Source organism: Mirounga angustirostris, unplaced genomic scaffold (genome assembly GCF_029215605.1).
Source record: "Mirounga angustirostris isolate CCGP_5_RB_7025 unplaced genomic scaffold, mMirAng1.0.hap1 SCAF_11, whole genome shotgun sequence".
Taxonomy (NCBI): domain Eukaryota; kingdom Metazoa; phylum Chordata; class Mammalia; order Carnivora; family Phocidae; genus Mirounga; species Mirounga angustirostris.
In genome coordinates, this window is record NW_026991719.1 from 123,119,050 (window position 1) to 123,145,914 (window position 26,865).

Sequence of the window (26,865 nt, forward strand, 5' to 3'; positions counted from 1 at the left end):
TAGGTGGTAGGATTTCCGACTGTGGATTGAAGAACAAGACATTCATGTCTTCCTCGCTTTCCATCCATTCTCTGGGTGTTTTCTCCAGCCAGAGCTTCCCCGATGCATACACTGCATGTTCAAGTAGAAGTCATGGGCGAGGGTTAATAAAGCTTGACTTCCCCCCTCCCAGCAGAGCCAGCTACCTCTTCCCACCTGCAGTCCCGAGTACGAGTTGGAAATAGGATTTCTATAGAAACCAGCTTAAGATTTATGGCTAACTAGGGTTTATGATACCATTAGCGCAAACAGCTGAGCCGTGCTCTGGGTCAAGTGTGGGGGCTTTGTGGTTTTTGGGTTCCGTTTTTGTTTTGTTTCTGTGGGCTGCTTTGGGAGCAGAACTGCCGTTTTGTATCATTGTTTCTATGGGGAAAATGCATTCAGTATTCCAAACAGACACACAACTGAACTTTTCATACACAGCCTGTTCACAATGGCTTATAATGGTACTTGACAGAAGGGGTTTGTGTTTAAAATAATGTAGTTTGTCTTAGCCTAAGGGCAATAAGTTTCTCCAAATCAGAGACTTGCCTGACAATTACAGGACAAAAGTGTTAAGATTGATTTGATAGCAAACAAAACTTGGAGGGCAAATGTGTTAGGATTGATCTGGTTGGTTTAGTTAGAGGATTATACTGTTCCATCGGGATGGGCTGGTGAGCTTAACAGCATCTTTCACAGGTCAATAGTAATGTGTCCATGACGATGATGTTCTGTATTTTAACTAACAGGTTTTCAGGAGGCCTGATATAAGGGTAAGGATATGTGGCTTTCGGCACATGGACCTCCTACTTGTGTGTCTCTGTGCTTGATCGAACACTTAGTCTATTTAGTGTTCTCTGCCTCCTCACTGGGTTTATGAGTCACTCCGATCAACTTGCTGTGCTGTGTCATAGCTTTAAGTGTTCACTAGAAACGCTTTATTTGTTACGGTGTTTTTATGTGCGATGAAAGCCAGTGTGTGTGAGGGCAGGATGCTCAAGTTGTTGCCAGTGTGCAGTACTGACTTGTTGGGCTACATGAATTCTGACCAAATGGAGATTCATGGCCGGGGCTTCTATGGCCAGGCCTGCAGAGTCCTCTTTTCACCTCGCCTACCACATAACTCATGCTAAAGAATTTAACAACACCAACAAAGTCGTGATTTGCTGTCCATCCTATCTAAGTGAGATTTCAAGTCACCTTTCTGTTTGCATGCTGAATCTAAAGAGCGGAAGTGCCAGTCTTGTGGATAAATTTAACAGAATCAGTTCCATTTAATATTTCTTAAAATACAGATGTAGCTGTTATGAGTAGTGGATTGTCGCTTATATTCTCCTCATGACTTTCCTTCCCTTTATTTCAGAATATGCATAAAGCAAGACAAAGATTGGTAATGTGCATGCGTTTGAACCTGAGTATCAGATGTTGAAAATTAACCTATTCCCATGCAATGAAAATAATGTGGATTTGACAGAATAATGACTTGAGTTTAAAATGGTTAATCTTACTGAAGCCAATGAAGTAGTACAAAAATAAGCAGGTTAAGTCAAATTCTTGTTATCCCAGTTGATTTATCTCTGTTTAATCTTGTTTTCACCACATTTCCTTTTACTTGTGGGAATCATTTTCTTTCACTGATTCACACTGTTAAATATCAGTGTTTGGCTTCCCATTTGCATGGACTTCGAAGTACTGTGTAGTTTTTTGTTGTTTAGTCATTCATTTTTCTGTTTTTAAAAATTTTATCAAAGAATGATTCATTTTCTTTGTATTTAAAAAAATGGAAATTTCAAAACCCGTTGCATTTTAAAAATGACCGTGCTTTGAATGGTAGCAGTCCCAACTGTGTAGTAAATCCAATCTGATGATAAAGCATGACAATGAATTAGGTAGCGATTTTACCATATTGACAAAAATGAAAGGTGAGAAATAGTAAGTTCTTGTAAAGCTTTGCTACTTCTTCACTGATTGCCTTTTAGAGAAATATAGTCATGGGAACCAAAGTTTCATGAAGAAAAAATATATCTATGCCAAATTTTAATATTTGCAGCCTCAGAGAGCTGATACAACTTTTAAAAGGGGTTATCATCTTGGCGTCTTCAGCATTTATGTTCTTTTATCACCTGCTGAACCAAAAGTCCAATTTTTAAAGTTTCAAAAATGAATCGATTCTATGAAGAGGTTAAATTAAGCACAGTATACCTTTAAAGAGATTGGAAAACACTTAAAGATATGTGACCTTTTAGCTGTTTCTTTGGAGAACATTGATACTCTAATACAGTATTGATTCATAAAGCACAACATTTATTTAGCAATAATTTGCAGATTATATGTATATATATGTCTCCAGCATGTAATCTGTGCATGTGCATGTGTGTGGAAAGCTTGTTAATACTAGTGGACTTGAGCCCTGAGCAGTAGTTCTGTAGAGTATATGAGTACTTTACTGCATTTAAAGTACGTGTCTATGAACTGCCTTTGTATTTTGGCTTGGTTTTGCCCTTTACTTGGTTACTATGGTATGCTTTATGTTCTATGAGCATATTATGTGTCTGTTATTTTGTTTCTTTGCCATATGCTATAGTATTGCTTGATTTAAAATAGACCGTACATTCTTTGAAATCCATGATGTTTGTTTGCTTTTCATTTTTCCACCCCCAACACAAGCACAGAATAGATACTCCATTTTAGGCTGAGGATGCTATAGATGACCAACACGTTATTTCCCTAACTCCAAGGGGGAAAATGTTGTGATATGCAAAGCCGTGAAAGGTGTGTCAACTTTTACATGCTTAGTGTCTCTTTAAAAAAGAACTTCTGTCCTTTCACCTGTCTGTTTGCACGTGTTTCTCTTTCTCCTCTTTGCCCTTTCTTGTCCATGCACCTGGTGCTGTGCAGGAGATTCAGGAAGAACACAATGGCTACCCTTCTGAAGCCGAAGCTGATCAGGTGGCAAGTTCTACATGTTCATCTGTTTGTAGCTACAGATCGTGTATTTAGAAGCCATTTCATACTAGATTTCTAGATGATAAGCAAATGCTTTTCCACTACAGTAGTGCTCTCCTGTCCAAGTTTGGTAGATTCCATTATGACATTATTTGCAAAAATTGGTTTATCCAACATTTTGTCAACCAGAAATTTGTTCATCTGTGCTTCTCAGTTTTCCCAGATAGGGTTAGCTATGAGGTAAGGAGTCTTAGTCACAGCAGGACTCTGAAATGCCTTCACAGAGATTGAGAGGGGACAGATGCATACGCTCAGGGTGCTCCTTGAGGTTATAGATTTTGCTTTATTCAAATTTGCATGATCTGTGCCCAACATAGTACCTGGTACCTTGTAGGTATTTGTAGAATGAGTCCATATGGGTTATATTTATTAATCAGAAAAAAAAAATCATGCATCAAGATTCTTGAGTGCTTACTCTTTGCTCAGTTCCTCAAGACCCTCTGGAGTCTTTTAAAGCCTCAGAACTTTCTCCAAAGCTTATTTAGAATCTCCATGTATGAAAGCGCTTAGAAGAGCAACTCCAGGGAAGCATGGTCAGCTACCCCCGTGCTCAGCTGTGCCTTTGCCCAGCCCACCCTCCTTTGGTGACCCTGGAAGCACCTTGAAGAGCCCGATTTGAAAACCACTGCTTTTGGCATGCAGCCATTATAGAAACTGTCCACACAGCAGCTTCCATTCATGATGAGAAAAGTAGCAGAGAGGCCAGGGCCGTCTGGTGGGCTGGAGTCTTCAGGGACAAATTCAGGGAGCTGGTGGGCCTTCCGCTGGACTTTCAGGGTCACTGGAACAGGGTTTGGATGAGATCGTCACAGGGAATTCCTCAACTGGGCAACACATGGAGCAGAGATGCCAAGAGGAATGAGTGCGTTCATGAGATCAAATTTTGTCCACAAGAATTCTATTCCATTCTTTGATTGTACTGTACATGGGTTGGATAAATCAAGGGTCAAATCATGTCTTGTGCAACTTGGTAGTTGCAGTCAAAGCTTAATGTAGCACAAGTGTGAGTCCCATTTCCTAACACCAGCTTTATTAAGGGAATCTACTGTACTCACAAAATAACGAGCCTTTAGAAACCATTCTTCTCTTGAATTCCTATGCTAAAGCTAAATGTGTTTCCTGTACAAAATCAGACCTTTATGGGAAAATCAGAAGCAGTGGGATCATTTGTTTTGTTCTGATAGTTGCCTTTCCATCACTTACAAAGCATGCCCCGGATTGAATTATTATTAGTGAAAGGTTTGTCTCATGTCTTACCAGCACGTCCATGCCTCATATATATGCACAGGTATTTCAAGCCAAATTTAACATGACTATCAGAAAAGAAGAGACATATTTGATCTTCAACCTCAATCTTGAGAGCCCTGTACATTCTCAAAGTGGTTCCAGTCACTGGTGTCGCCCATCTGCAACTTTTTAGTAGCTAGTCCCGTGTAGAGGACTTGAAAGTGTTTGATGTGGCTCGCTATAAAGCTTAAAGTGAATCACACCCCCCCCACCCCTCCCCGCTCCCCTTCCAGGTTCAGTTAATTAGAACAGCTTGCTTTGGTACATATATTTCAAAATAACCCATCCCCATTTATTTTTAAATATAAGTTAAGGAATTTAGGTCTATATATGATAATATTTAACCATTAAAATAAGCTTTAACAGTGTAATATTTGAAGTAACCCTAAACTTAGATATTGATTGAACTAGCTTTCTCACTTTGTAACTATATTGTAAAATTAATCACTGGTTCAGGCAAAAGAAAGCAGAACTTCAAATTAAGACTTCTAAGATTGGTGATGTTAGTATTTCTAAAACTAAACATTTAGAAGTATAAATATTGGCTTATGCTTTATTGATAAAAGATGTTTCCAAATCAGGTGTGAGTATAAAAATGAATCCATTAACAATTCTCCATTTACCCTTTAATGGTTCTCTATGTCCCTAAAAAATTTTACTGCAGTGTTTTAAAAACCAATCTGGACCAAAACATCAAGCTGAATAAAATTGTTCAGAGGTAATAATGAGCCCTTAATCTGTAATCTTTTAATCGTGAATCTTTTTTTTTTTTTTAAAGATTTTATTTATTTATTTGAGAGAGAATGAGAGAGAGAACACATGAGAGGGGGGAGGGTCAGAGGGAGGAGCAGACTCCCTGCAGAGCAGGGGGCCCGATGCGGGACTCGATCCTGGGACTCCAGGATCATGACCTGAGCCGAAGGCAGTCGCTTAACCAACTGAGCCACCCAGGCACCCTTAATCGTGTATCTTGATAAGGAGGATGGACCGCATCATTTTGTACCCTTCCTGTAGAACAGACATACTCCAACTGACATTTAGCATGGAATTTGCTTTTTATATTTTTTTAAGTTTTTTTTTTAAAGATTTTATTTATTTTATTTATTTGACAGAGAGAGAGACACAGCGAGAGAGGGAACACAAGTAGGGGGAGCGGGAGAGGGAGAAGCAGGCTTCCCGCAGAGCAGAGAGCCCGATGTGGGGCTCGATCCCAGGACCCCGGGATCATGACCTGAGCCGAAGGCAGACGCTTGATGACTGAGCCACCCAGGCGCCCCTGCTTTTTATATTTTGACCTTTTTCCTTTGTTTTATAAAAATGATAAAACTATGATGTATAGGGTTTTTAAATTGACCTTTAAGTCCCATTAACAAAACATGGAAGTATTTTTATGACTATGCAAAAAATTAGTTTTGAATTTTCAATAATCTAGAATTATAATTTTCAGTAATTTAGAATTATAAATTCTAATCCATTTTAAGTATTTTGCTTCACAAAATTATGCTGAAAACAGTATTGTCTGACCTGTTTTCCACTGAACACTACTGGCCTCCCGATGTTAACTATTTTTTGGAGAAAGCAGCCACTGATCAAATCGGTATGGGAAATGTGACATACTCTAGCGCCCTCTTGCTGATTTGGTGTACATTAATATGCTAAAAACTTTTCTCACTATAATAATAAAAAAAAAAAAAAACCCACAGTTTAGCTTTTCTCTAACCCAACATTACCCAAACTTGACCGAAAAAGACCTATTCACGTCTCTTGGGAATTTAATGCTCTATGAAACACAGCTTGGGAATTGCTGGGGTTTTGAACACCTTATTCTTATTCGTGACACATTGTGTCAGAGATGCAGAGGAGAAAGTGACCAGTTTCCTTGGCAGCATGTCACAGGGTGGCAGTAACTTGGAATAGGCCCCGAGTTCAGGCTCTGGTCCATAGCTTTGTAGTTCGAACACCATTTTCTCAGCTCTCCTGAACTATCTGGCACTATATCCAACCAAACTCACAAGAAACTGGCTAGTGGGCAGCAGGGCCAACCTGGACATTTGGAAATCTGGGCTTGTGTCTCTGCAGCCATCCAAGACGTCATATTCCTAGTATCATTGTAGTTAGGAAACCTGATAAGTCATTAGTGATTTGCTTGGTGAGCATGGAATCAGCGCAGGGTGAATTGGTTTGGGAAAAGCCCGATGAACACACCCTGCTCCGCAGTAGTGATGGACGTACCCCTGTCTGCCAGATGAGCGCACGCTCTCTCATGGCCTGGATGGGATGCACACTGACAAGCCCACTAGCTACTCCCTTCCCCCACCCCCTACGCTTTGTGCACACACGCAGGTAGCTGGGCTGCAGTACAAAAGCCTAGGGCTTTCCTTAGTAATGTTACTGCCATGAGACCCCTCCCTGGTTACTTCAATTAGACTTCAGGGTTTCCCACACTAGATAGTGCTTACAGGCTAGGTAATTTCTACAGCTAGCTAAGCACCTACATTTAATGTTGATTTCATTTGTGTTAGTTTCATGCTCAGAAGGTAACCTTTTTCTGACCTTATTTCCAAATTATGTAGGCACCTTATAATAGCTGTCTGTGTAGTGGTTACAGTATCTTTCTGTCATGTCAAGCCATTTCTGTATTAATGCTTTCTAACTGTGAATTTAAATATGTGTAACAATTTGCTAGAAAATGCAGCATGGTGTCCTGTGATGCTGAGCTTTGAGATTGTCTTGTAGGGGGAGGGGGCATCCAGTCTGCACGCTTCTGTAGCCATGTAGCAAGAGCACAGAACACCACCATTCTTCTCAGGTATGCAGCAGCAAAGTGAGATTTACTCCTGTTTGGTTTTTTGCCAGGCTCTAAGAGATGGAAATAAGCTGGCACAGATGGAAGAAACGCCACTCTTTCCAGGAGAATCCATCAAGGCCACTGGTAAGTTTAATGAGTACACTGCGCTTATAGAGAGCCATAAAATGAAATGGCACTTTACTTGCGAGCACAGGTGATGTATGTGCTGGAGATCAGCCAAACCAATTTAATTAGGGGACAAATGGACTAGGTCTGTTCATTCTCTTAATGTCTTCATGACCTTAAGAGATAGAAGACTATATAGGATCGCTCTAAGTTCCAGTTGAGTGTTCGGTGACATCACCAACAGAAGAGGGGCCTGCCTTTTCCTGAGGAACTGAAGGCTGATTAGACACTCAGTGTAATGTAATGCTTCGTTGGAATCCTTCACTATAAGAATATATTGACAGAAGATCCATGTCATATCTTAATAACAGTTTTGACAACTTGGCAAAAGAATTTCAGTGGCTTATGAGGTTCCAGAAAGTACAATTTGAGCACAAGAAAAAGAGCGTGTGTTGCCACCCTGCCTTGTAAGGGCAGTGGCATGAGTAGAGCGCCCCCATCCTCCCTCTGGCCCGCCAGGCCGTTCGGCAGGGAGTCCACTGTGCCATGGGCAGACGGGAGGGCAACTGGGTGTGACCTTTTCATCTCACCATTGCCGGGGTTGGGCTGGGCAGTAGTTTGCTAGCCTGAGTGTTGCCTTCTTCCCTCACTGCTCCCTCCCAAAGATGTGTGCTCCATCTCAGTATAATCATCTTGTGTCAAGAATGAGGGGCGCCTGGGTGGCGTAGTTGGTTAAGCATCTGACTCTTGGTTTCAGCTTGGGCTGTGATCTCAGGGTCATGAGATTGAGCCCCATGTCGGGCTCAGCATGGAGTCTGCTTGTTCCTCTCCCCCCACCTCGCTGTCTTATTATCTAAAATAAATAAATAAATCTTAAAAAAAAAAAAAAAAGAATGTTTGAGTAGCTGGGCTCTCCCAGGGCCTCCAAACAATACTGCTGCTGAGTATCCTAGCCTGTGGCTCTGAACCCTGCTTATCCTATCGGTGGTTTTGAAACTTTCTTTCTTTCCTTTCTTTCTTTCTCTCTCTCTCTCTTTAGCAGGGGGAGGGGCAGAGGGAGAGAAGAGAGAATCTCACGCAGACTCCAAGCCCAGCACAGAGCCCTGCACAGGGCTCAGTCTCACAACCCTGAGATCATGACCTGAGCCGAAATCAAGAGTCGGATGCTTAACCGACTGAGCCACCCAAGCGTCCTGAAACTCTTCATTTAGCTTCTGGAACTTTTTTCACTCCTGGTGGTCCTCTGGCCTCTCTGACTATTCCTTCTCTGGGAGTTCTTTCTAGCCCTACCTCCATGCTGCTTTTGTAATGATCTGATTAAAATGCAGAGCTAATTATATGTCATGCCTCTGCTTCTTCTCCAGACAGCAAACTACACAGATTTCAAGTGTACAACATGAAGAGTTTTGACACATTATGCACCTGGGAAACCATCATCATAGTCAAGATAATGAACATATCCATCACCCCCAGAAATGTCCTTGGGCCCTTTATAATCCCTCCCTCCCATGCCTTCTTCCCCATCCCCAAGCACTGTAGACTAATTTATATTTTCTACAGTGTTTTAGAAACGTAATCATTGAGTATTTTCTTCTTTTGTCTAGCTTTTTCCACTCAGCATAATTATTTTGATATCCATATTGTGGAATGCGTCAAAAGTCATTCCTTTTTACTGCTGAACAGTATCCTATTATGTGGCTACACTACAGTTTGCTTATCCATTCATCTCTTGGTAGATATTTGGGCCGTTTCTCCTTGTTGGCTGTTACAAACAAAGCTGCTGTGAACCTTCACGAATAAGTCTTCTCTGACCTCATGTCCTGTCATCCTTGCTTCACCCTTTGACCCAGCCACACTGACCTCCAACAACTCTGCACTCTCTCCTCCTTCCCTTCCTTCTCCCATCCCGCCTCACCCTCTGCTGCCCTGCTGAGCTAAGTGGGTCGTTTTCTGAGCTCTTACCGCGCCCACGGTGATGATAGCATTTGTGAGGCTCTCATATAATAGTGATTTTCTGTGTAGCACCTCTCATAGGGCTTGGCTGCTTGTGAGCAGGAACTGTGTCCGGTTACCCCTAGAACCCCAACAATGGAAGCTGCCCAGTACATACTGAGCTATAGAAAAGTTGAATGGAAGTGTTTTGAGAACTTGGCTGGATGACAACTTTAGTACCTTTAATTGTCCCCTTCGGACTCCTCTGTAGCTGTATACGCTCCTGCTATTCCTGTGCAGCGGCACTTAGAGAAGATGGTGAAGATGTGGTTATGTTTGTGACAGGCGTGAGCTTCTTCACACCTGCTGGACTCCAGTACGTTGTCGATAGGGATACTAAATATGTTGATATTAACAATAAGAAAATAAAAATTGATATGGAAGCTGATAAGGAATTTGAAGCAAAGAAGTCGTTTTCCACGCCACCGATGTGGTTCTACTTTTTGTCATCTGTAAAACAGTTTCCTTTGGAGGTGCATTAGCTTTCATTAGGAGTAATTGATGAAATAACAGCCCGGGGTCTTCAGAGTTTAATTACTGTGTTTTTGAACATGATGAATTTATCACTCAGGGAAAATGTTAACTACCTGGAAAACAATGACAAAGTGTAACTTATTAAGAGGCCCTTTACTTAAAACCCCACTAAGTAGCAAATCAGAATTGTACAAAATGGAATTTTCTTAGAAGACTATCTGTCTTTAATGTGATAAAAAAGGTAAAGTTCCTAGAAAACTGGAATCACAAATATATATATTTAGAAACGCAAGATTTATTGAAGCACAAGTCTGTGGCTAAAGTTGCTACTTGGGGTTCGTTCTTTCAGTGAAAGACGTCATGTACATCTGCCCATTTATGGGAGCAGTGAGTGGAAGCCTGACGGTGACTGACTTTAAGATGTACTTCAAGAATGTAGAGAGGGTAAGTTTTTAAAGGGGTATTTCATTTTTAAAAACACTTCAGAACACAGTCAACAATAAAGAAGAAAGTAAAAAGAACCCTGAAATCCCATCACTCTGAGAGAACCACAGGGTGAGTTTTAAGATGTGCACATTTGGAAATAGATTTTGCATCTAGAAAAAAATGCTGTTAAAGTCACACTTAGACCTGGTGGGAGGAGTTTAACTGTAGCCTTGACATCGACTTCATAAAGCATGTTATAAATCAGACTTCAGTTTTATAGTTGGGACAAAGGGGAAATGTAAACTAAACATGTGTTTTCGCCCAGAGAAGACTTCAAGTGTGAAAGCCCTGAGGACTGGCACTGATAGGCCTTTGTTAATTTGTAAACCCAGGACCCGAAGTTTGTCCTCGACGTTCCCCTTGGTGTGATTAGCAGAGTTGAGAAGATTGGAGCGCAGAGCCACGGGGACAATTCCTGTGGCATAGAGATTGTGTGCAAGGTATGGTGCGAACACAGGTGAAACTGCCGGGCGGTCAGTGTGGAGCTTTTGCTGACGCGTTCTTCACGGTCTTTGGGCAGTGAGAGTCCCTGGGACTATTAGTAACTCCCATGGTTTCAGGACAGAGGCCTCTTCAAATCTTGTATCAGCTAATTCATACCACTCTGCAAGCTGTTGAGGTAAACCTCTTGTCTTCTATTGAAGTATTCTAATAAACATGGACCTATAACCTAAGTGCTGATGTTATTTGTTACATTTCAGAGAAACAAGTGAAAAGCAGAGATCAATACTTTTTTCCAGTTTGTTGTTTTAACACAGCCTTTCAGAACAGTGAATGGTCAGAGACTTCCTGAAGAGACAGCAATAGCCTATAAATTCTGTGATTAAAAACATGATGTTGGGATTTTCACTTGAGCCATGCTTGTTTGGTTTTCTTCTCTTCCTCCAGTGCATTAAGTAGAAATGTGTGTGATGATTTTAATGAGTAGTCATTTACGAAACACTTTAACTGGTGTGTCTTATTCCCAAAGACTTTACCTCACGGGGTGCACTTTGTTAACAACCCTAAAGTCCCGGGAAAGAGAGTCTGTGCGGAATTGCTAGGGTCCCTTCCACGGTCAAGGTTTGGATTCCTGCCAATGTTTGCTTTGATCACATCTCTGAACACAGCTCCCTCTGGTGTGGCCCCAGACTGCAGCTGAACCCATTTTTTCAAAGAATCCTTTACTCTTGCAGATCATGAATCTACTGGCGTTCTAGACTCCCTGTGGGCACTTCAGGGCAGTGCTGTCCTGCAACAAATCGCATCCGTCCTTCTCAGGCCAGGGTTCCCCATGCCAAGCCGCGTGAAGTGGTTGTGGGACTTAAAGCAGAGGGGTGATTTGATGGTCCTGCAGTTTGGGAACTTGACATTTTCCTTCTTAGAACTCTCCGGTAGCTTCCCATCATCCTTAGGCTAGAGGGAAGACTCACCAAAAGCCTGTGTGTCTGAGCTGGATGACTGCCCTGTGCAGCTTCGCCTCCGGCCACGCTCCCCTCGTTCTCGCTAGTCCGGTTCCTTCAGCTGCTCACACTCACCTTGTGTCTCCCTTCCTCGTCCTCCCCCCCGCCCCGGGCTTTGAGTCTTCGCACCTGCTCTCTCCTTTGCTTGGAATGATTTGCATTCTCAGCAATCCTAAATAGCAAGTGAGCTCCATCAGCTACAAAGGTGTGTGTGTGTGTAGTCAGAGTAGCTTGGAGGGAGGGCGCACTGGGAAGTGACATTGCTTAGGCAGGTGCCTGGGGCTGTTGAGTGAAGCTGTTTTCATGGCCAGGGTGAGATTTGCTGATAGCTGCTTTAAAGTGTTTTCCAGCCTAGCATGCCAGGGCCATGTCCCCAGCCCCCTCAGCTCCTACCTGAGAGCCTTGCAGGGCGTAAGGTTTGGTTTCTTTTAACAGGTGGTACACAATTCAGAAGGTACAAAAGGGGTGTGTAGGGAAGAGTAAGTCTCTGGCCACCCAACCCCCTAGCCACCTTGTTCCAGTCCCAGTAGGTGGGTGCACAGGCGTGTCCGTGTGGTCTTTACCAACGTCGATGGTAGTGTATTCCATAGCCCATCTGCCCCCTCTTTCCCTGTTAACGGTGTGTCTTAGAACTCCTTGGTATCAGTGCAGAACTGCTGCTGGTTTCCCACAGCTCCTCAGCGCACCAGCCTCTATCGATGGGCATTTCAGTCATTTCCATTCTTCTCTGTTATAAATAATATTGCAACAATAACTTTGCCACTTCCCGAATTGCTCTTACTTTAATCTGTTTGTGGTCATATTTATCTTCAAATTTCATGTCATGTTAAGAAGAATGAGACTTTTGTGTTTAACGGCGTAGGTTTAAAAAGGTCAGGGGGCCCTGCTCAAACCAGTGCTGGGGAGAAATCAGAGCCACCTCACTGGGAGCACTCCCACGGGCTCGGCCAGCAGCTTTCATGGTGGGGCGTTTAAGAAACATTCTGGGAAACAGCATCGTAATTTCTGTAAGGAGCGCACTGAGGGACATAGTCTCGATGTGATACAGAGTCCTTGCTGTGAGCGCAGGGAGAAACCTCTGTCGCATTTCTATTTTATGGATGGTGCAAAATCTGCAGTCGGCTCTTTGGGCAGCTTAATGCTCACAGCTGATTCTGTGGCACACCTTTAGCAGTCAGTGCACAGGACCTGAAGGCACATCTTCCAGGTACTAACCTTCTTCTTGCTTCCATCTGATGAGTTCTCTCCCCAACATGTCCCCTTTGTTCCAGTTTCTTCAATGGCTGTTACCTTGTTGGAGGTGCTTTTGTTGTCTTTTGTTAGTAGAAGTAATCTATCACATGAGAAATGAATACAAATATTTTGTTTATCTCTTTATAGCATGGTGTCTGACTCATAGATACTCAATAAATATTCAATAAATGAGTTTTGCTAATTGTTTAATAGGATATGAGGAACTTGCGACTTGCTTATAAGCAGGAAGAACAGAGTAAACTTGGGATATTTGAAAACCTCAACAAACTTGCATTTCCTCTTTCCAATGGGCAGGCAAGTACACCAAAATACACCTTTGCATGTGTGTTGGGGGGAGGTCCAAAAAGTCATGTTTAATTATTCCTTTTTTCCAGAGGTTTCCTTTATCTCTTTTCTCTGTGACTAATATTAGGATATTTAAAATTTGTCAGTTCTATGTAATGATTAAGGAAAGTGCCAATGTGTTGCTTCCAAATTTACAGGTTAGAATAGAAATCTTAATATATTTAGCTCATAGCTGAATGAAAAGCTTTACTATTGGGTATATGATATAGCAAAGAAAAACTGACATGTGTATTTTTGTGATTTTTGTATCCAGACACTCTTTGCATTCAACTACAAAGAAAAATTTCCAACGAATGGGTGGAAAGTTTATGATCCTGTATCTGAATATAAGAGACAGGTAAAATATGGTCCTTATCAAGCCAAAAATAATGGGTTGAGCATCTTTCTCTTTTCTAACAGGTTAGAAATTTAGTGGAGAAAAAAACCGTTTGAAACAAGTTGTGCGTTGGTATAACTTACCTAGCTTGTAGGTTCTTCATCCCTGGGATGCCCCATTTGCCCGATGCCAGACCTTTGATGCTGCTGCTAGTCAGCCTTTTTCCAGAAGGCAAGTGGAGTACTAGCACTGGGTTTAAAAAGCGAATCGGCCAGATGGTTCTTATTAGATATTCTGGTAATGAGTTGATGAGTAAGGACCAAAACCAATGGCTTCACTTAGATTAAGTGTATGGCATGACTACATCAGTCTGGTATGGTGTTCCTGTGCCTAGAAAGTCTTCAGTGCATTGTCAGGTTCAAGATATTCCAATAAGATACTGTTTTGATGACATTTAATCTTTGTGTCCACTGTATATTTGGTATGGTGATTTATATTACTTACTGTAGATGTTTGTAAAACGTTTCTGTGTCCCTAAAGAACGTTCATGGGTTTTTCAAAAGCAATACCATGCTCATTCTTTATAGAAAACACAGCAAGAAGTGTACAGGATTGGGATTCTAGTATGTAATTTTTACCATTTTAAAATATGTTTGGAAATTCTGATTCATTACATTTTTAAAAATAGGTAAGAAATGGGTTATGTTAGATAATCATATATTTAAACTTCTAAGCAGCAGTGAACAACAAATTATGAATGGATTTTTCGGAGAAAATAAGAAATGGATGTGGTTCACACTTAGTACTTTTTGAAAATGCAAAAGTTTGCTCTGACACCCTGCAGGGCTTGCCAAATGAGAGCTGGAAAATATCCAAAGTGAACAGTAACTATGAGCTCTGTGACACCTACCCTGCTGTCATTGTCGTGCCAACTAGTGTGAAAGATGCTGACCTTTCAAAAGTGGCAGCCTTTCGAGCAAAAGGCAGAGTCCCGGTAAGTAATAAACATCATCACTCAGGCATAAACACAGACTGTATTAGATCTAATAGGGAATGAAACAAGACAGAAAAAAACTCTAGTGAACAAAGTAGAAAGTGAAAAAATAAGCCTAACACCCTCAATAGGCTGTGGAGACTAACAAAGGCATAGCAAGAAAGAGCATACTGTTGCATTAACAGCATCCTTCGCTGGGTTCGTCAAGCCATCTTAGAGCAAAGACACTCTCTTAGACGCTGAGTGGAATGCTGCACCCTTACCCAAGCCAACATAGGGGCCGGCAGGGGCTGAAGTGTTTTAAACAGCTTTATTGAGGTGTAACTGCACATGTGCAGTTTGATGACTTTGAACATAACATGTCCACCCATGACACTCTCACTATAACCAAGGAGGGAGTGAGCGTCTTTGAGCCTAGAGTTTGTGGTCGGGTATAATCCGGAGTCTCCTGGCTACCTGAGGAAAACTGGAGGTTTGGGGGCCTAGCTTTAGATCTCATAAGACACTGTCTTCACTTTGCCCTCATTCTGCCACATATGTGATCGTGAAGATACAAAGATGTTTTTAAATTAGGAGACAAAATAAAACGAGTCATTCAAATAGGAGTGAGGCTTGACAGTCAGTTTGACTTCGTTTCTGTTGTCCTTAGAGTCATAGAATTTGAGAGGTGGAAGGGGATTTTTGGAGCTTATCTAGTCAGATTTCTTTCCACCTGACCCAGAGAGTTCCAGAGCCACTATCATGCTGTCATTGGTTTCAGCCCTCACCTTCGAGGAAAACGTGCAGAAGAGGCCTTGCTTGAAAAGACAACTTCTTTTTACTGCCTGGCAATCAGGGCACATACTGTTTTAGGAACCGTACTAATGTTTGTTGCTTACAAACACTAGGTGTTATCGTGGATTCATCCAGAAAGTCAGGCAACGATTACCCGTTGCAGCCAGCCACTTGTGGGTCCCAATGATAAACGCTGCAAAGAAGATGAAAAATACTTGCAAACGATAATGGATGCTAACGCACAGTCTCACAAACTTATCATCTTCGATGCCCGACAAAACAGTGTCGCTGATACCAACAAGGTACGTTCTCAGTAACGTTACAGAAACGGTGGCTCTTTTGTTACGTGGTGGCCGTAGGTTGTTATGCAGTTCAGTTAGACTGCGGAGTTCCTCCCCACCTGAAGGTGGGGTCTTTCTGAGTAGCTCCCAGCTGTTCCTCACCATTATATAGCTTGTGGGGCTTTGTGCAGCGTCTCTCTCATTGCTTCTCCACCATCCTGGCTGCTGAATTAATTAAGCAAAGACCCAGAAAGAGGATTATCACCTAAAGAATCAAGTAAGACTTTTAATGAAATGATCATGAGGCCCTTGGGAGTCCATTTAACCCATGAACTATGGAGATAACTTGATTAATTCGTATCTGGTCTGAAGCTCTGTTAGAACGGAGTCACCTGTGTGAAACCAGGCACGTGTACAAAGTTGCCATAGATCACATGCAGGAGTGTCATCCGCAGACCACTCCTGTTCGAGCCCCGCTAGGTGGAGGGGACAGGATCCTTCACACCCAGCCACAGCTAAGAGGCCACGCCTCCAGCACCTGCTCTCCAAGTAGGAAAAGCTCTGAACTGCGTCATTTCTATTGCCCACGAATGCCTTTCTGACAGTGGTCCTGCAGGCGTGCATCTGGCAGAGGACTTGGCCCTCTCTGTGAGTCATTTCAGAGATCAGGAAGGTGGCGGCAGCCCTTCCCATCTCATGCTTACTTGTAAAATGACACTTGGGTCACAGACATGTAATGCGCACCTACTAGGGGCAGGTGCTGGGGGAAATACCAAGACAGATACGGTGAGGTGCTCTGTTATAGGAGGGGTCAGCTCGGCGTGTGGGGGGAGCCCGGAGAGAGCCTGGCCAGCCTTGCTGGTGAGGCTGGGGGGAGGCGGCATTAGGGCTGGCTGTGGATGGTGAGCAGGAAGAGACGGGCACGGGCATCTAACAGCGTGCCAGAGCACATCACTCACAAGAATGGCAAGATGTGTAAGGGTGCGGTCACCAACCCCACGCCCAGCCCGTGTCCCCCTAGCAGTGCCTGGGAGTCTGTTTCTCTTGGCAGCTTGGGCCTCTTCTTTCCATGGTGATTATTCCATCGTTGAGCAAAATCTCCAAAAAGCCAACCTCCTACCGCCCCTGTCTCACTCTGGAGAGAAGCCATTACCTTCCGCTTCAGAGAGCACACAAGCCACCGGACATGCCATTTCCCCTCAGTCCCTGGGTGCTTGCCATGTGTCACAGCTTGCTAGGCACTGGGGAGGGACACACTGAGCAGCAGTCACGCGGTCTGCCACGTGGCCACGCAGTGTGCCATGGAGGAACATAGAGTATGCTCGGAGAGTAGAAGGGGCCTGGTTACTTGCTCCATGACCCTGGGCCATGACTTCATCTGTCCAGACCACAAGTGCCTCGCCTTTCAAGTGAGAGCGACAGTATGTCTGCTTCCTGGAAGTACTGTACAGGGCCCAGGACAGGGCCTGTCCCGGAGAAAGCATTTGGTTCGTGGTAGCTGTCATCGGTCCTGAGCTCAGAGTGAGCTGCTCTGTCTGCGTGACTGTCATGACATCTCACTGCCTGGGTCCCTCTCTCTGACCTGGCCAGCTCAGTCTCCTTCACTGGTTCCTCCCCTCTCCGCAACCTCCAAATCGTGGTGCTCCTTGAACTCCATCCGGGCTCCTCTTTTCTACTTTGCACCATCTCCCCAGGCTGTCTCCTCCAATGCCACGACTCCAGACACTCTCTGTATGTTGAATTTGATACCCGAGTTTCCATCTCACTCTGATCCCTCCTGAAGGTGAGGCAGAATGTCTGTCCCACTGTCACATTGACATCTCTGTTCAGCTGTCTCCCATGTAACGACCTCCGTGTATCCAACTCGACCTGAGAGGCGGGGCAGTGAGAACCCTGCGCTTGGCAACCAGTTTCGCCTGGGTTTCCCTCCAAGGTCTTCCCTTGCTGCTCTGTCACACCCTGAGCAGGTTATTAACCTCTCCATAAGCCTTAGGTCTGTAAGATGGAAGGTGACAGTGTGTGGCGTAGAGATGTACCAGGATGACATCTGAGAAGAATGTGCATCATGGCCGCAGCACATGATGCTCATAAGCTCGCCACCCCGGTGGTCTGGCCTGGGGGGTGACTGGTGGTGCCAGTCACGGAGATGAGGAAGACCGGCAGAGGAACAGGGCGGGGAAGGACATGGGCAGGATAGGAGTTTCCTGTACAAATTAGCACAAACTAGGTGGCTTAAAATAACACAAAATTGATTCTCTCACAGTTTGGGAGGCCAGAAATCTGAGATCTGCCCAAGCTGTGCTCCTTCTACGGGCTTCAGGGGAGAATCTGTTCCTTGCCCCTTCCAGCTCCTGTTGGCTGCTCTGTGCGCGTAGCCATGGCGTGCGGATCTCTCCCTCTGCCTTCATGTGGCCTTCTCTACGTGTCTGTGTCTTCCCTCTTCTCTCTTCTAGGGATACTTGTGATGGTGTTTAGGGCTTTCCCTAGGTAATCCAGAATGGTCTCTTCATCTCAAGATCCTTGACTCGATGACCTCTGCAAAGACCCTTTTTCCAAAAAATGTCACATTCACAGTCACCAGGGATCTGATGTAGATCTCTTTGGGTGGGGGAGTGTTTTTCAGCCTACCATGGGGAGTCATTCTCAATTAGTTCCCCATGCTCCCACAGCTGGTGGGTCATTAACCCCGTCAGTCTTTTCACTTCCCTGCGTACTTCCTGTCACCACTGCAGGACTATCCCACAGAAGTAAGAAGCATGAGAAGAGCTGCATTCACAGAAGCAGTCTTCTAAACACCCTACAGAGCAAGGGCAGTTCTTTGTGTGTGAACTCATGTGGAAGAGGCAGAAGCAGGACACCGAACTGCATGTCTGGAATGATGTTGTTTGTAGTGCTGTTATGTCTAGGAACCAATCAAGTCCCTGTTAGCTCTTCTGTATATATTACCATCTCATCTGCAAGGAGAGATCCTTTACTTCTTCCTTTCCAATCTGGATGCCTTTTATTTCTTCGTTTTGCCTAATTTCCTGGCAAGAACCTCTAGTACCATGTTGAGTAGAAGCAGTGAAAGCAGTCATCCTGGTCTTGTTCCTAATCTTAGGGGAAAAGCTTTCAGTTTTTCACCATTGGGTATATTAGCTGTGGGTTTTTCATAGGTGCCCTTGTCAGGCTAAGGAAATTCCTTTCTCTTGTTAGTTTTCTGAGTGGTTTTTCCATGAAAGGGTATTAGATGTTCGAAGGCCTTTTCTGTATCAGTTGAGATGATCCTGTGTTTCTTTTTTCCTTCAGTCTGTTAATGTGATGTATTCCACTGACTAATTTTTGTATATTGACCACTGTAGTGGGTCGAATAGTGTCTCCCAGAAATTCGTGTTCATCTGGAACTTCAGAATATGACCTTATTCAGAAATAGGGTCTTAGCAGATGTAATTAGTGAAGAGGAGGTCATAGTGGAGTAGGGTGGGCCCTCAATCCGGTGCCTGGCGCCCTTAGAAGGTCATGTAGGGAAGATGGCAGGCTGCACGAGCCGCACCAACGCTTGCCAGCCGCCACCAGAAGCCAGGAGTGGGGCACGCGACAGAGTCTCCCTCCAAGCCCCCAGAAGGAGCCAAGCCTGCCAGACACACTGGTCTCGGACTCGTAGCCTCCAGAACTGTGAGGGATCAAGTCTGTTGTTTTAAGCCCCCCTAGCTTGTGGTACTTTGTTACTGCGGCCCTAGGAAGCTCCTACAACCCCCTTACGTTCCCGGAATAAATCCCACTGGGTCCTGGTGGATAATCTCCTTAATAGACTGCTAGATTCAGTTTGCTAGTGTTTTGTAGAGGCTCCCTTCAGTCCAGTCTCCACATCATGGCCGGAATGACCTTCTAAACGTCTACCTCTGCGCACACCCTCAGTGCCTTGAGGCAGTGACGTCTAGTTCCTGAACGGGGCCACTGAAGCTCTCCACCCCCGGGCCCTTCCTTCCTGTCTCTGCAGCTCCCAGGCCCATGTCCCAACTGTGGGATGCTTCTTTCTGTTCCTGTAGCACGTCCCGGTGGCATCTCTGAGCCTTTGCCCCCAGAGCTAAGCATTCCCCCGTCCTTGAGATGACATGTCAGTGTCTCTTCCTCGGGGACGTCTTTCCAGATGAGCGGAGGTCTCCCTGTGTGGTGGTGCCCTGCACACAGTTGCAGTTCCTCATTCAGTGCACGTCCAGCCACCGGGCCCTCGGCGCCAAGTGGCAGGGACTACTCTGAGGGTCCCCGGAACCCAGCGATTACATAACAGCTGCTCCATGACTGGAATGAGGGGCTGGCTGGTGGGTCAGTTCCTCTCTCCATGGACAGTCGCCATGTAGGGGGCCTGATGGCAAGTGGCATGGTATGGGAACTCAAAAGTCCGGACTCCATTATGGAGCCAGTGTGATGGCACCAAAGGGTTTTCAGTCAGATTGTTTCTTGAGAAAGTGAAACATGGAGGGAAGGAACTTAGCTTTAAAGGTTGCATTTGAGGAGCCTGAGTGGGGAAGATAAGGCTCTGGAGCTCAGAGAAAGGTCAGGTTGGAGGCTGAGATTGGGGCCCAATCTCACGGTGGCAGGCTGGGTGGTGGTTGCAGGCTGGGGGCGGGCAGGGGCAAGGCCACCAAAGGAGTCCAAGCCACCTGAGCCATCTGTGGAGGCCGGAGAGGAACCCATGGGAGGAAGGGGTGCTTCAGGTGGTGGGGGGAGACCCCAAAGAGGGAGGGAGAGGTCCTCGATGTCAGGAGAAGAGGAGCATCCAGTGGGAGAACTCGTGGGAGAGGTGTCTTAGCTCGGGCTGTTCCAACAGGATATCAGAGGCTGGGTGGCCTATGAACAACAGACACTTATTTCTCATAGCTCTGGATGCTGGGAAGTCCAACGTCACAGTAACAGCAGATCCCGTGTCAGGTGATAGCCCACTGCCTGGCTCGTAGATGGCCACCTTCTCACCGTGTCGTCACACTGCCGAGAGCAAAATGAGGCCCACTGTCTTCTGTCTCTTCTTATAAGGGCACTAATGCCATCATGAGGGCTCCACCCTCCTGACCTCATCCCCTCCCAAAGGCCGCATCTTCTGACATCATCTTTGTAAGGATTAGGGCTTCAACACATGAATTTTGTGGGGACGAAAATATGTAGTCCGCTACAGGAGAGGTGTGTGGACTTTGGATTCTGAGGGCGTGGGCATCCCGCCCTGCCACTTTGTACCTCTGGCCCTTGGGAGTTGTCCGCCCTCTAGGAGGCTCCCATTCTCTCACCTGGGAACCTCCCCCTGCTGCTGAAGACTGGCAGACTGATGGGCGGCTGGCCTGGCAGGCCTGCCCCAAGCGCAGAACAGATGTGTGAAATCAGGGAAACCTGAGTCCATCCTTCAGCCGGCTGCTCCCTGGGGGTGTTCGGGTTTCTTTTTCCCACGAGGGTTGGGGATGGCCCTGCCGCCACTGCTGTCAGCTTATTCTTGGGGCCTTGTGGGCTAGCAGGGAACAGTGTCCCCACATCTCCGGCTTCTCTCCAGAACCCTGCTTTGCCCCCATACAGAGAGGTCTGGCCAGCAAAGTCTTGTATTCCAGAACGCTCTGGACCCCCTCCCCCTGTTCCTTCTGGGGTACAGGTGGGGCCTCTTCTCACCCTCCTTCCCCTTCTGTCTCAAGACCTCCAGATGCCTGTTCTCTGCGAATCTGTTTACTTCCATAACCTCATTTCCGGATTGTCATTTGTCTTATTTGTATCTTTAGTGATCAGTTCCTGGGCAACAAATTGCCTTTAAACACCTTCTCCTGGTGCTTCTCCTTAGCACGGGCTTCCTCCGTGCTGAAGGCCTGGATGAGCTCGAGCCCAGCGCACCACCTCACAGAGCAGCTTCCCCGGGCCCCGGGGCTCCGGCAGGCAGGGGCTGGGCCCGGGTCCTCTGCCTGGCGCAGGGCTACAAACGTGGGAGGTGCTCGGTGAGGTAATCCTGCCCTGTGCTTGACGATCTTGGGGCAGGGAAGGCACCAAGCCTTGCATGGATTAGCATTAATTAAGAAAACTGATTTTACTTAATTAGCATTTAATCTGCACAGCGGCCCTTTGAAAGTCTTACAGGTGGGAAGGTTGGGGTGCAGAGAGGTGAGGGCACCATAACTATTTGGGTGGCAGAGCTGGGATTACAAACCCTTTTTCCCTGCCACCAAAGTCTGTGCCTTTCACCCCTCTGCTGTGTTGTTACTTCCTTTGTCAGCAGCATCTTCATTGGATGCTTCGGTGGTTTTTATGAAAATATAATTCTGTCATGGAGGCAGGACTGTGCTCGAGACTGCTTTGTCTGTAGTGGGTGTTACAAAGTGTTTCACTGAAGTTAAAGCATCTCCTAGAATTCTGTGAAATAACCTGAAGTGTAGCTGGTATCCAAATACACGGACATTCTTGTTTTCCTGTCAGGCACATTAGCCACTTGCTTAGCCCCTGCTCCTACGCCCGGGTAACCGGCTTCTAGCCGCATGCAGCCCAGTCTTCCCTGGAACTACTTCCCTGCTGAGTTCTTAGATCTAGCCTGGGCTCTCGGACTCGGCCTCTTGTCCAGGTCGCTCTGCGGCCTGTCCTCTGTGCATGGGGGCCCAGGCCCCAGTGCCCCCGCCCCCAGCTCCCTCTCGGCCCTGCCCGTATTCCTGTGCTCCTGCCTGGCCCAGCCTCCTTAGACTGTCCTGCCTAATGTCCGCCAGCCAACACCTTGGCTCAGTAGCCCTTCGGCACCCCCACCTGGCCCAGTTCCGTTCTCCTGCCAGTGCCCCAGACTGCTGAATGTTCCATGAGAACGAAAGGCTCACAATGTGCAGGCTGGAGCCACTCCAGATTCATGCTGGAATTCTCCAGCCTCAGCTGGGCCCTCAGTGATGCTTGGAAGTCCCTCCTCCCCACCCCCAGGCTCCCCAGAGGCCACTTCAGCCCCTTTATGACTTTTTTTTCTAATGTACAACCCTGCCCCACCCCCTTCATCCTCAGCAGCTGACCTTGCCTTTGTGCAGAGGCCTCACCAAGCCTCCTGCCACCAGACCTGGAAGCTGCCTTGTACTGCCGTCCACAGAAGCCTCCTGTTAACGGAGGCCGAGTGGCCTCCTCTCTGTCCTCTACCGACTCTGCCATGAAGTCTTTCCCATCTGCACGAATAAGCTGCCTCTCCAGCCACTGTCACCGTCCCCTTCCAGCTGGCGCTGTTGTTCTCCTGCCCTTTACAGACGGGCTTCTGGGAGCAGCTCTCGCCCTGAGACGCGGGGTGCGCACGACCGGCCGCTCGCCTCCTAGGCCTGTGAAGCGAGCTCCCGTCCCCGGCTCTGCCCAGACCGTTCGTGGTGCGGTCACCAAATCCAATGTGTATTTTTCAGTTCTTTTCCTCGACTTCTCAAGCTTTTGGTAGTTTAGTACTTTTTCCTTTTCAAAATACTCTTTTCCTTTTTTCTTCTTCCTCTAGTCTCTGGCAGCTCTTCTCAGTCTCCTTTGCTTTCTGTGCCTTAAACGCTGGCCTTTCTCAGGCTCCCAGGCTCCGCTTCTCTCCTGGCTTACCTCCTGACCTTGAGCACGGTGTGCCAGACCTCTGTCCTCCAACATCCTCCGTAGGCCAGTGACTTCGTGTCGTAGTCACAGCTGAGACCTGTCTTCTGAGCTGCAGACCGCTGCCTGCAGACCTTTCTGCTTACATTTCTCACAGGCACCTTGCGCTCACTATGCTGAAAGCTGAACACTCTGTTCCTTCTGTAATAGTCTGGTCTCAGGAAAGGATACCACTGACTCTTGGGGTGCCCGGCCTGGAATCCTGGGCGTCACTGCCTCCTCATGGGCTTCCTGCTTCCATCGCCCCAGTCAGCCATCGTGTCTTGCCCCTTCAAGATCTCCAGTCCGCTGCGTCTCTCTGCCCTGCTGCCTCCGCCACGATTCCCTCAGCCAGATGAGTGCCCGTCTCCGAGCTGGTCTCCCTGCGGGAGGTCCCACCCTCCTCCAGGCCCTTCTGTCCAGCACAGCCAGTGGTCTGCCACAGTGTAAGTCTGACCCTCTCCCCGTGCCTGCGCCGTCCAGCCCCAGGCCGCCCTCTGGCCGCCTCTCCCACTGCTCTCGCCACCGCCGTGGCGTGCTCTCAGCTCAGCTGCTTGCCTGCCTCTCGGGGAGCCGCGTCCTCGCCCATCTCTGGGCATCTACACACCACGGCCCCTCTGCCCTGTGTTCTTGACCTTCCTCCCCACGGCAAAGCTTTCCTGACTTGTGTTCTCAGCGTGGACATCTCTTCTGTCCCCCTGGCAGCCTCCCGGGCCTGGCCACGTGCCCCCAGCACACCCCGTGCTCTCCTGCAGCAAAGGACTTGCCCCCCTGCGCTGCACACGTCCCTCTCCTCACCCGCCTGCCCTGCCAGATTGTGAATGCCTTGAGGACCAGGGTCTCCACTTGTCACCCCAGTATTTAGCTCAGGGCATTAATATCCACACGCTAAGTGGTTGGAGACGAAATGAAGGGTGTGGTCTTTGGGTTCACGATGCATTTATTATGTCTTTGGAGATAAAATTCATATAACATTAATCTGGCTATTTTAACTGTCCCAGAGTTTACGATTCAGTGACTTCTGGTATATTCACAATGTTGTGCAACAATCCCCTCTAACTCCAGAATGCTTTCATAGCCCCAAATAGAAACCCTGTGCCCATTGGCAGTTGCTGCCCATTGTCCCCCCCCCCCCGCCCCCCAGCTCCTGTCAACCACTAATTTACTTTCTGTCTGTATAAATTTCCTTGTTCTGGACCTTTCATATAAATGGAATCATACAACATGTAGTCTCTGGGGCCTCAGTGTGATGTTTTTAAGGTTCACTCATGTTGCAGCATGTACCAGCACTTCTTACCTTCGTCTGACTGCCTAAAGTCCCATTGTATGGAGAGCGCACATTTTGTTTGTCCATTCCTCCACTGCTGGGCAAGTGGGTTGCTTCCACTTTTTAGCTGTGGCGAATAGTGCTGCTGTGATCTTTCATGGACAAGTTTTTGTTCGAGTACCTGTCTTCAGTTCAGTGGGCATGGAATGGCTGAGTCACGTGGTAATCCTGGGCTTAAATCTGAGGAGCCCCCAAACTGTTTCCCACAGGGACTGCACAGTTTGAATCCCCACCAGCAGCATATCCGGGTTCTAGTTTGTCTACGTTCTCATCATGGATGGGTTCTGAATGTTGACCTTCACAAAATAGAAGCTAATTATAGACCAGATTTTGTTAGGAGATTACCAACGGGTCAGCCATAGTCCCTGTTTTTGTTTCATTTGCATTTTATTTTACTTAAATTGCGTAAACCTCCTTGTTTGGGATTTACAAATAGTTTTATTATACAGAAATTTTTGTGGTAGTACAGCTTTTTCTGTTCAGACAGATGGCACTAACAGACAGAACCTTTAAAAATTAACTCACCTTGAGTAAGATCCAGTTGTTAATGGTTTAAAAACTGATGATGGGTGCAGGACGGTTGTTATGGGTTGAATTGTGTCTGCATAAAAAATATGCCAAATATCTAACTCCCAGTACCTGTGAATGTGGCCTCATTTTGAAATGAGGTCTTTATAAATGTAATCAAGTTAAGATGAGGTCCTGTTGAATTCGGGTGGGCCGTAATCCAGTCTGACTGGGGTCCTTAGAAGAAGAGAAGAGAAGAGACAGACACGAGGTGAAGGCCATGTGATGATGAGGCAGAGATTTGAGTCATGTGTCTGTAAACCAGGACCACCTGGGGCTACCAGAAGCTGGAAGAAGCAAAGAAGAATCCTCCCCAAGGGGCTTCTCAGGGAGCACGGCCCTGCCGGTACCTTGATTTTTGGCTCCAGCACTGTGAGAGGACATTTCTGTTGTTTTAAGCCGCTTAGTTTGTGGTACTTTGTGCCAGCAGCCAGGGGTGAATCCTACAAGGATTAGGAGGTTTATTATACACAGATGGCCTTGTTGCTTCCTTAACGGTCTCTTTCTGATAACACTAGAAACAATCGAAGTATGAACTCAGATGCAGTGCTGTTCTGTCTCTTGTTTTTCACAGGCCAAGGGTGGAGGGTTCGAAAGTGAAAGTGCTTACCCCAACGCGGAGCTCGTGTTCTTGGAGATCCACAACATCCACGTGATGAGAGAATCCCTGCGTAAATTGAAAGAGATCGTGTACCCTTCGATAGATGAGGCACGGTGGCTCTCCAACGTGGATGGGACACACTGGCTGGAGTATATAAGGGTAAAGAGAGCTGGTCCTTGACATGCTTTCTGGTTAAGATTTCTCTGTGTACCTGCCATAAATCTGTGTCTCCACGTGGTTTCTCAGCACTGTAAAGAAGCACATCTTTGCAGTATTCTAGGCTCTCATAGTTTCCACAGGCAACATTCAGACTGTGGTCTTTGTTGAGGGATACTGCTTGCGTCAGATCAGGTTTGGAATGTACTTTGTAGCCCTGTAATAAACGACTGCATTTACTGTCGTCATTTTTCTTAGTGTTGGGTGTGTTCCCCACCCCCAGCGCTACTGTTTCTGAGTGATCCTCACTTGATTGCATTGTTTGGTTTATTGGCCTGAACTTCTTAACATTCTCCACAGAACTATTTTTTGCTGTCCTAGAAATTAAACGTAGCCTGCTCTAATGTGCCTTCTTTTCTGAAGATGCTTCTTGCTGGGGCAGTAAGGATTGCTGATAAGATAGAATGTGGGAAAACTTCGGTGGTGGTTCACTGCAGCGATGGTTGGGACCGAACAGCCCAGCTGACGTCTCTGGCTATGCTGATGTTGGACAGTTACTACCGCACCATTAAAGGGTTCGAGGCTCTCATAGAGAAGGAGTGGATAAGCTTCGGACATAGGTTTGCACTGGTAAGCTGAGACTGTGAGGTACATTCTTGGGTGTTTTGTTCTCTCCTATGCATGTGTGTATCACACAACACACACACACACACACACACACACGTGTGGGCTTTCTGCTCTGTATCAGACCTGAGTCAGCATAATAGAATACCATGGACCTCAGCATGGTATGTTTTTGGTAGGGCACTCTGTTTTTTAAAAATTTTTTTAGTGTAGGTATGTTGTTTTTTTTAATAAATGAGGTAAAATTCATATAACAGAATTAGCCATCTTAAGGCATACAGTTCAGTGACATTTAGTACATTCACAATGTTGTGCAAACACCGGTTCTGTCTAGTTCCAGAACATTTCTTCACCCCCAAAAGGAAACCCTGTACCCATTAAGTAGTCCCTCCTTATCTCCCCCTCCTCCAGCCCCTGACAATCACTAACCAGCTT

At 46.1% G+C, this 26,865-nt stretch overlaps 1 protein-coding gene across 7 annotated transcripts in view; it reads left to right on the forward strand.

Annotated features, from left to right (window-relative positions):
• Positions 1-26,865, forward strand: part of MTMR1 (myotubularin related protein 1) — a 62,105-nt gene that overhangs the window by 14,861 nt on the left and 20,379 nt on the right. For 2 of the 7 annotated variants that reach the window (XM_045883653.3, XM_045883690.3), the window contains 9 exons: positions 7,171-7,246; positions 10,044-10,138; positions 10,513-10,620; positions 13,069-13,170; positions 13,475-13,558; positions 14,382-14,531; positions 15,419-15,607; positions 25,624-25,809; positions 26,230-26,436. In XM_045883653.3, coding sequence (XP_045739609.1) covers positions 7,201-7,246; positions 10,044-10,138; positions 10,513-10,620; positions 13,069-13,170; positions 13,475-13,558; positions 14,382-14,531; positions 15,419-15,607; positions 25,624-25,809; positions 26,230-26,436 — 1,167 coding nt within the window. In that variant the 5' untranslated portion in view covers positions 7,171-7,200. Of the gene's footprint in view, positions 1-770; positions 795-1,384; positions 1,412-2,919; positions 2,971-7,170; positions 7,247-10,043; positions 10,139-10,512; positions 10,621-13,068; positions 13,171-13,474; positions 13,559-14,381; positions 14,532-15,418; positions 15,608-25,623; positions 25,810-26,229; positions 26,437-26,865 lie in introns of all 7 variants that reach the window. The other 5 variants (XM_054509488.2, XM_054509506.2, XM_064574670.1 and 2 more) reach the window with 5 other exon arrangements.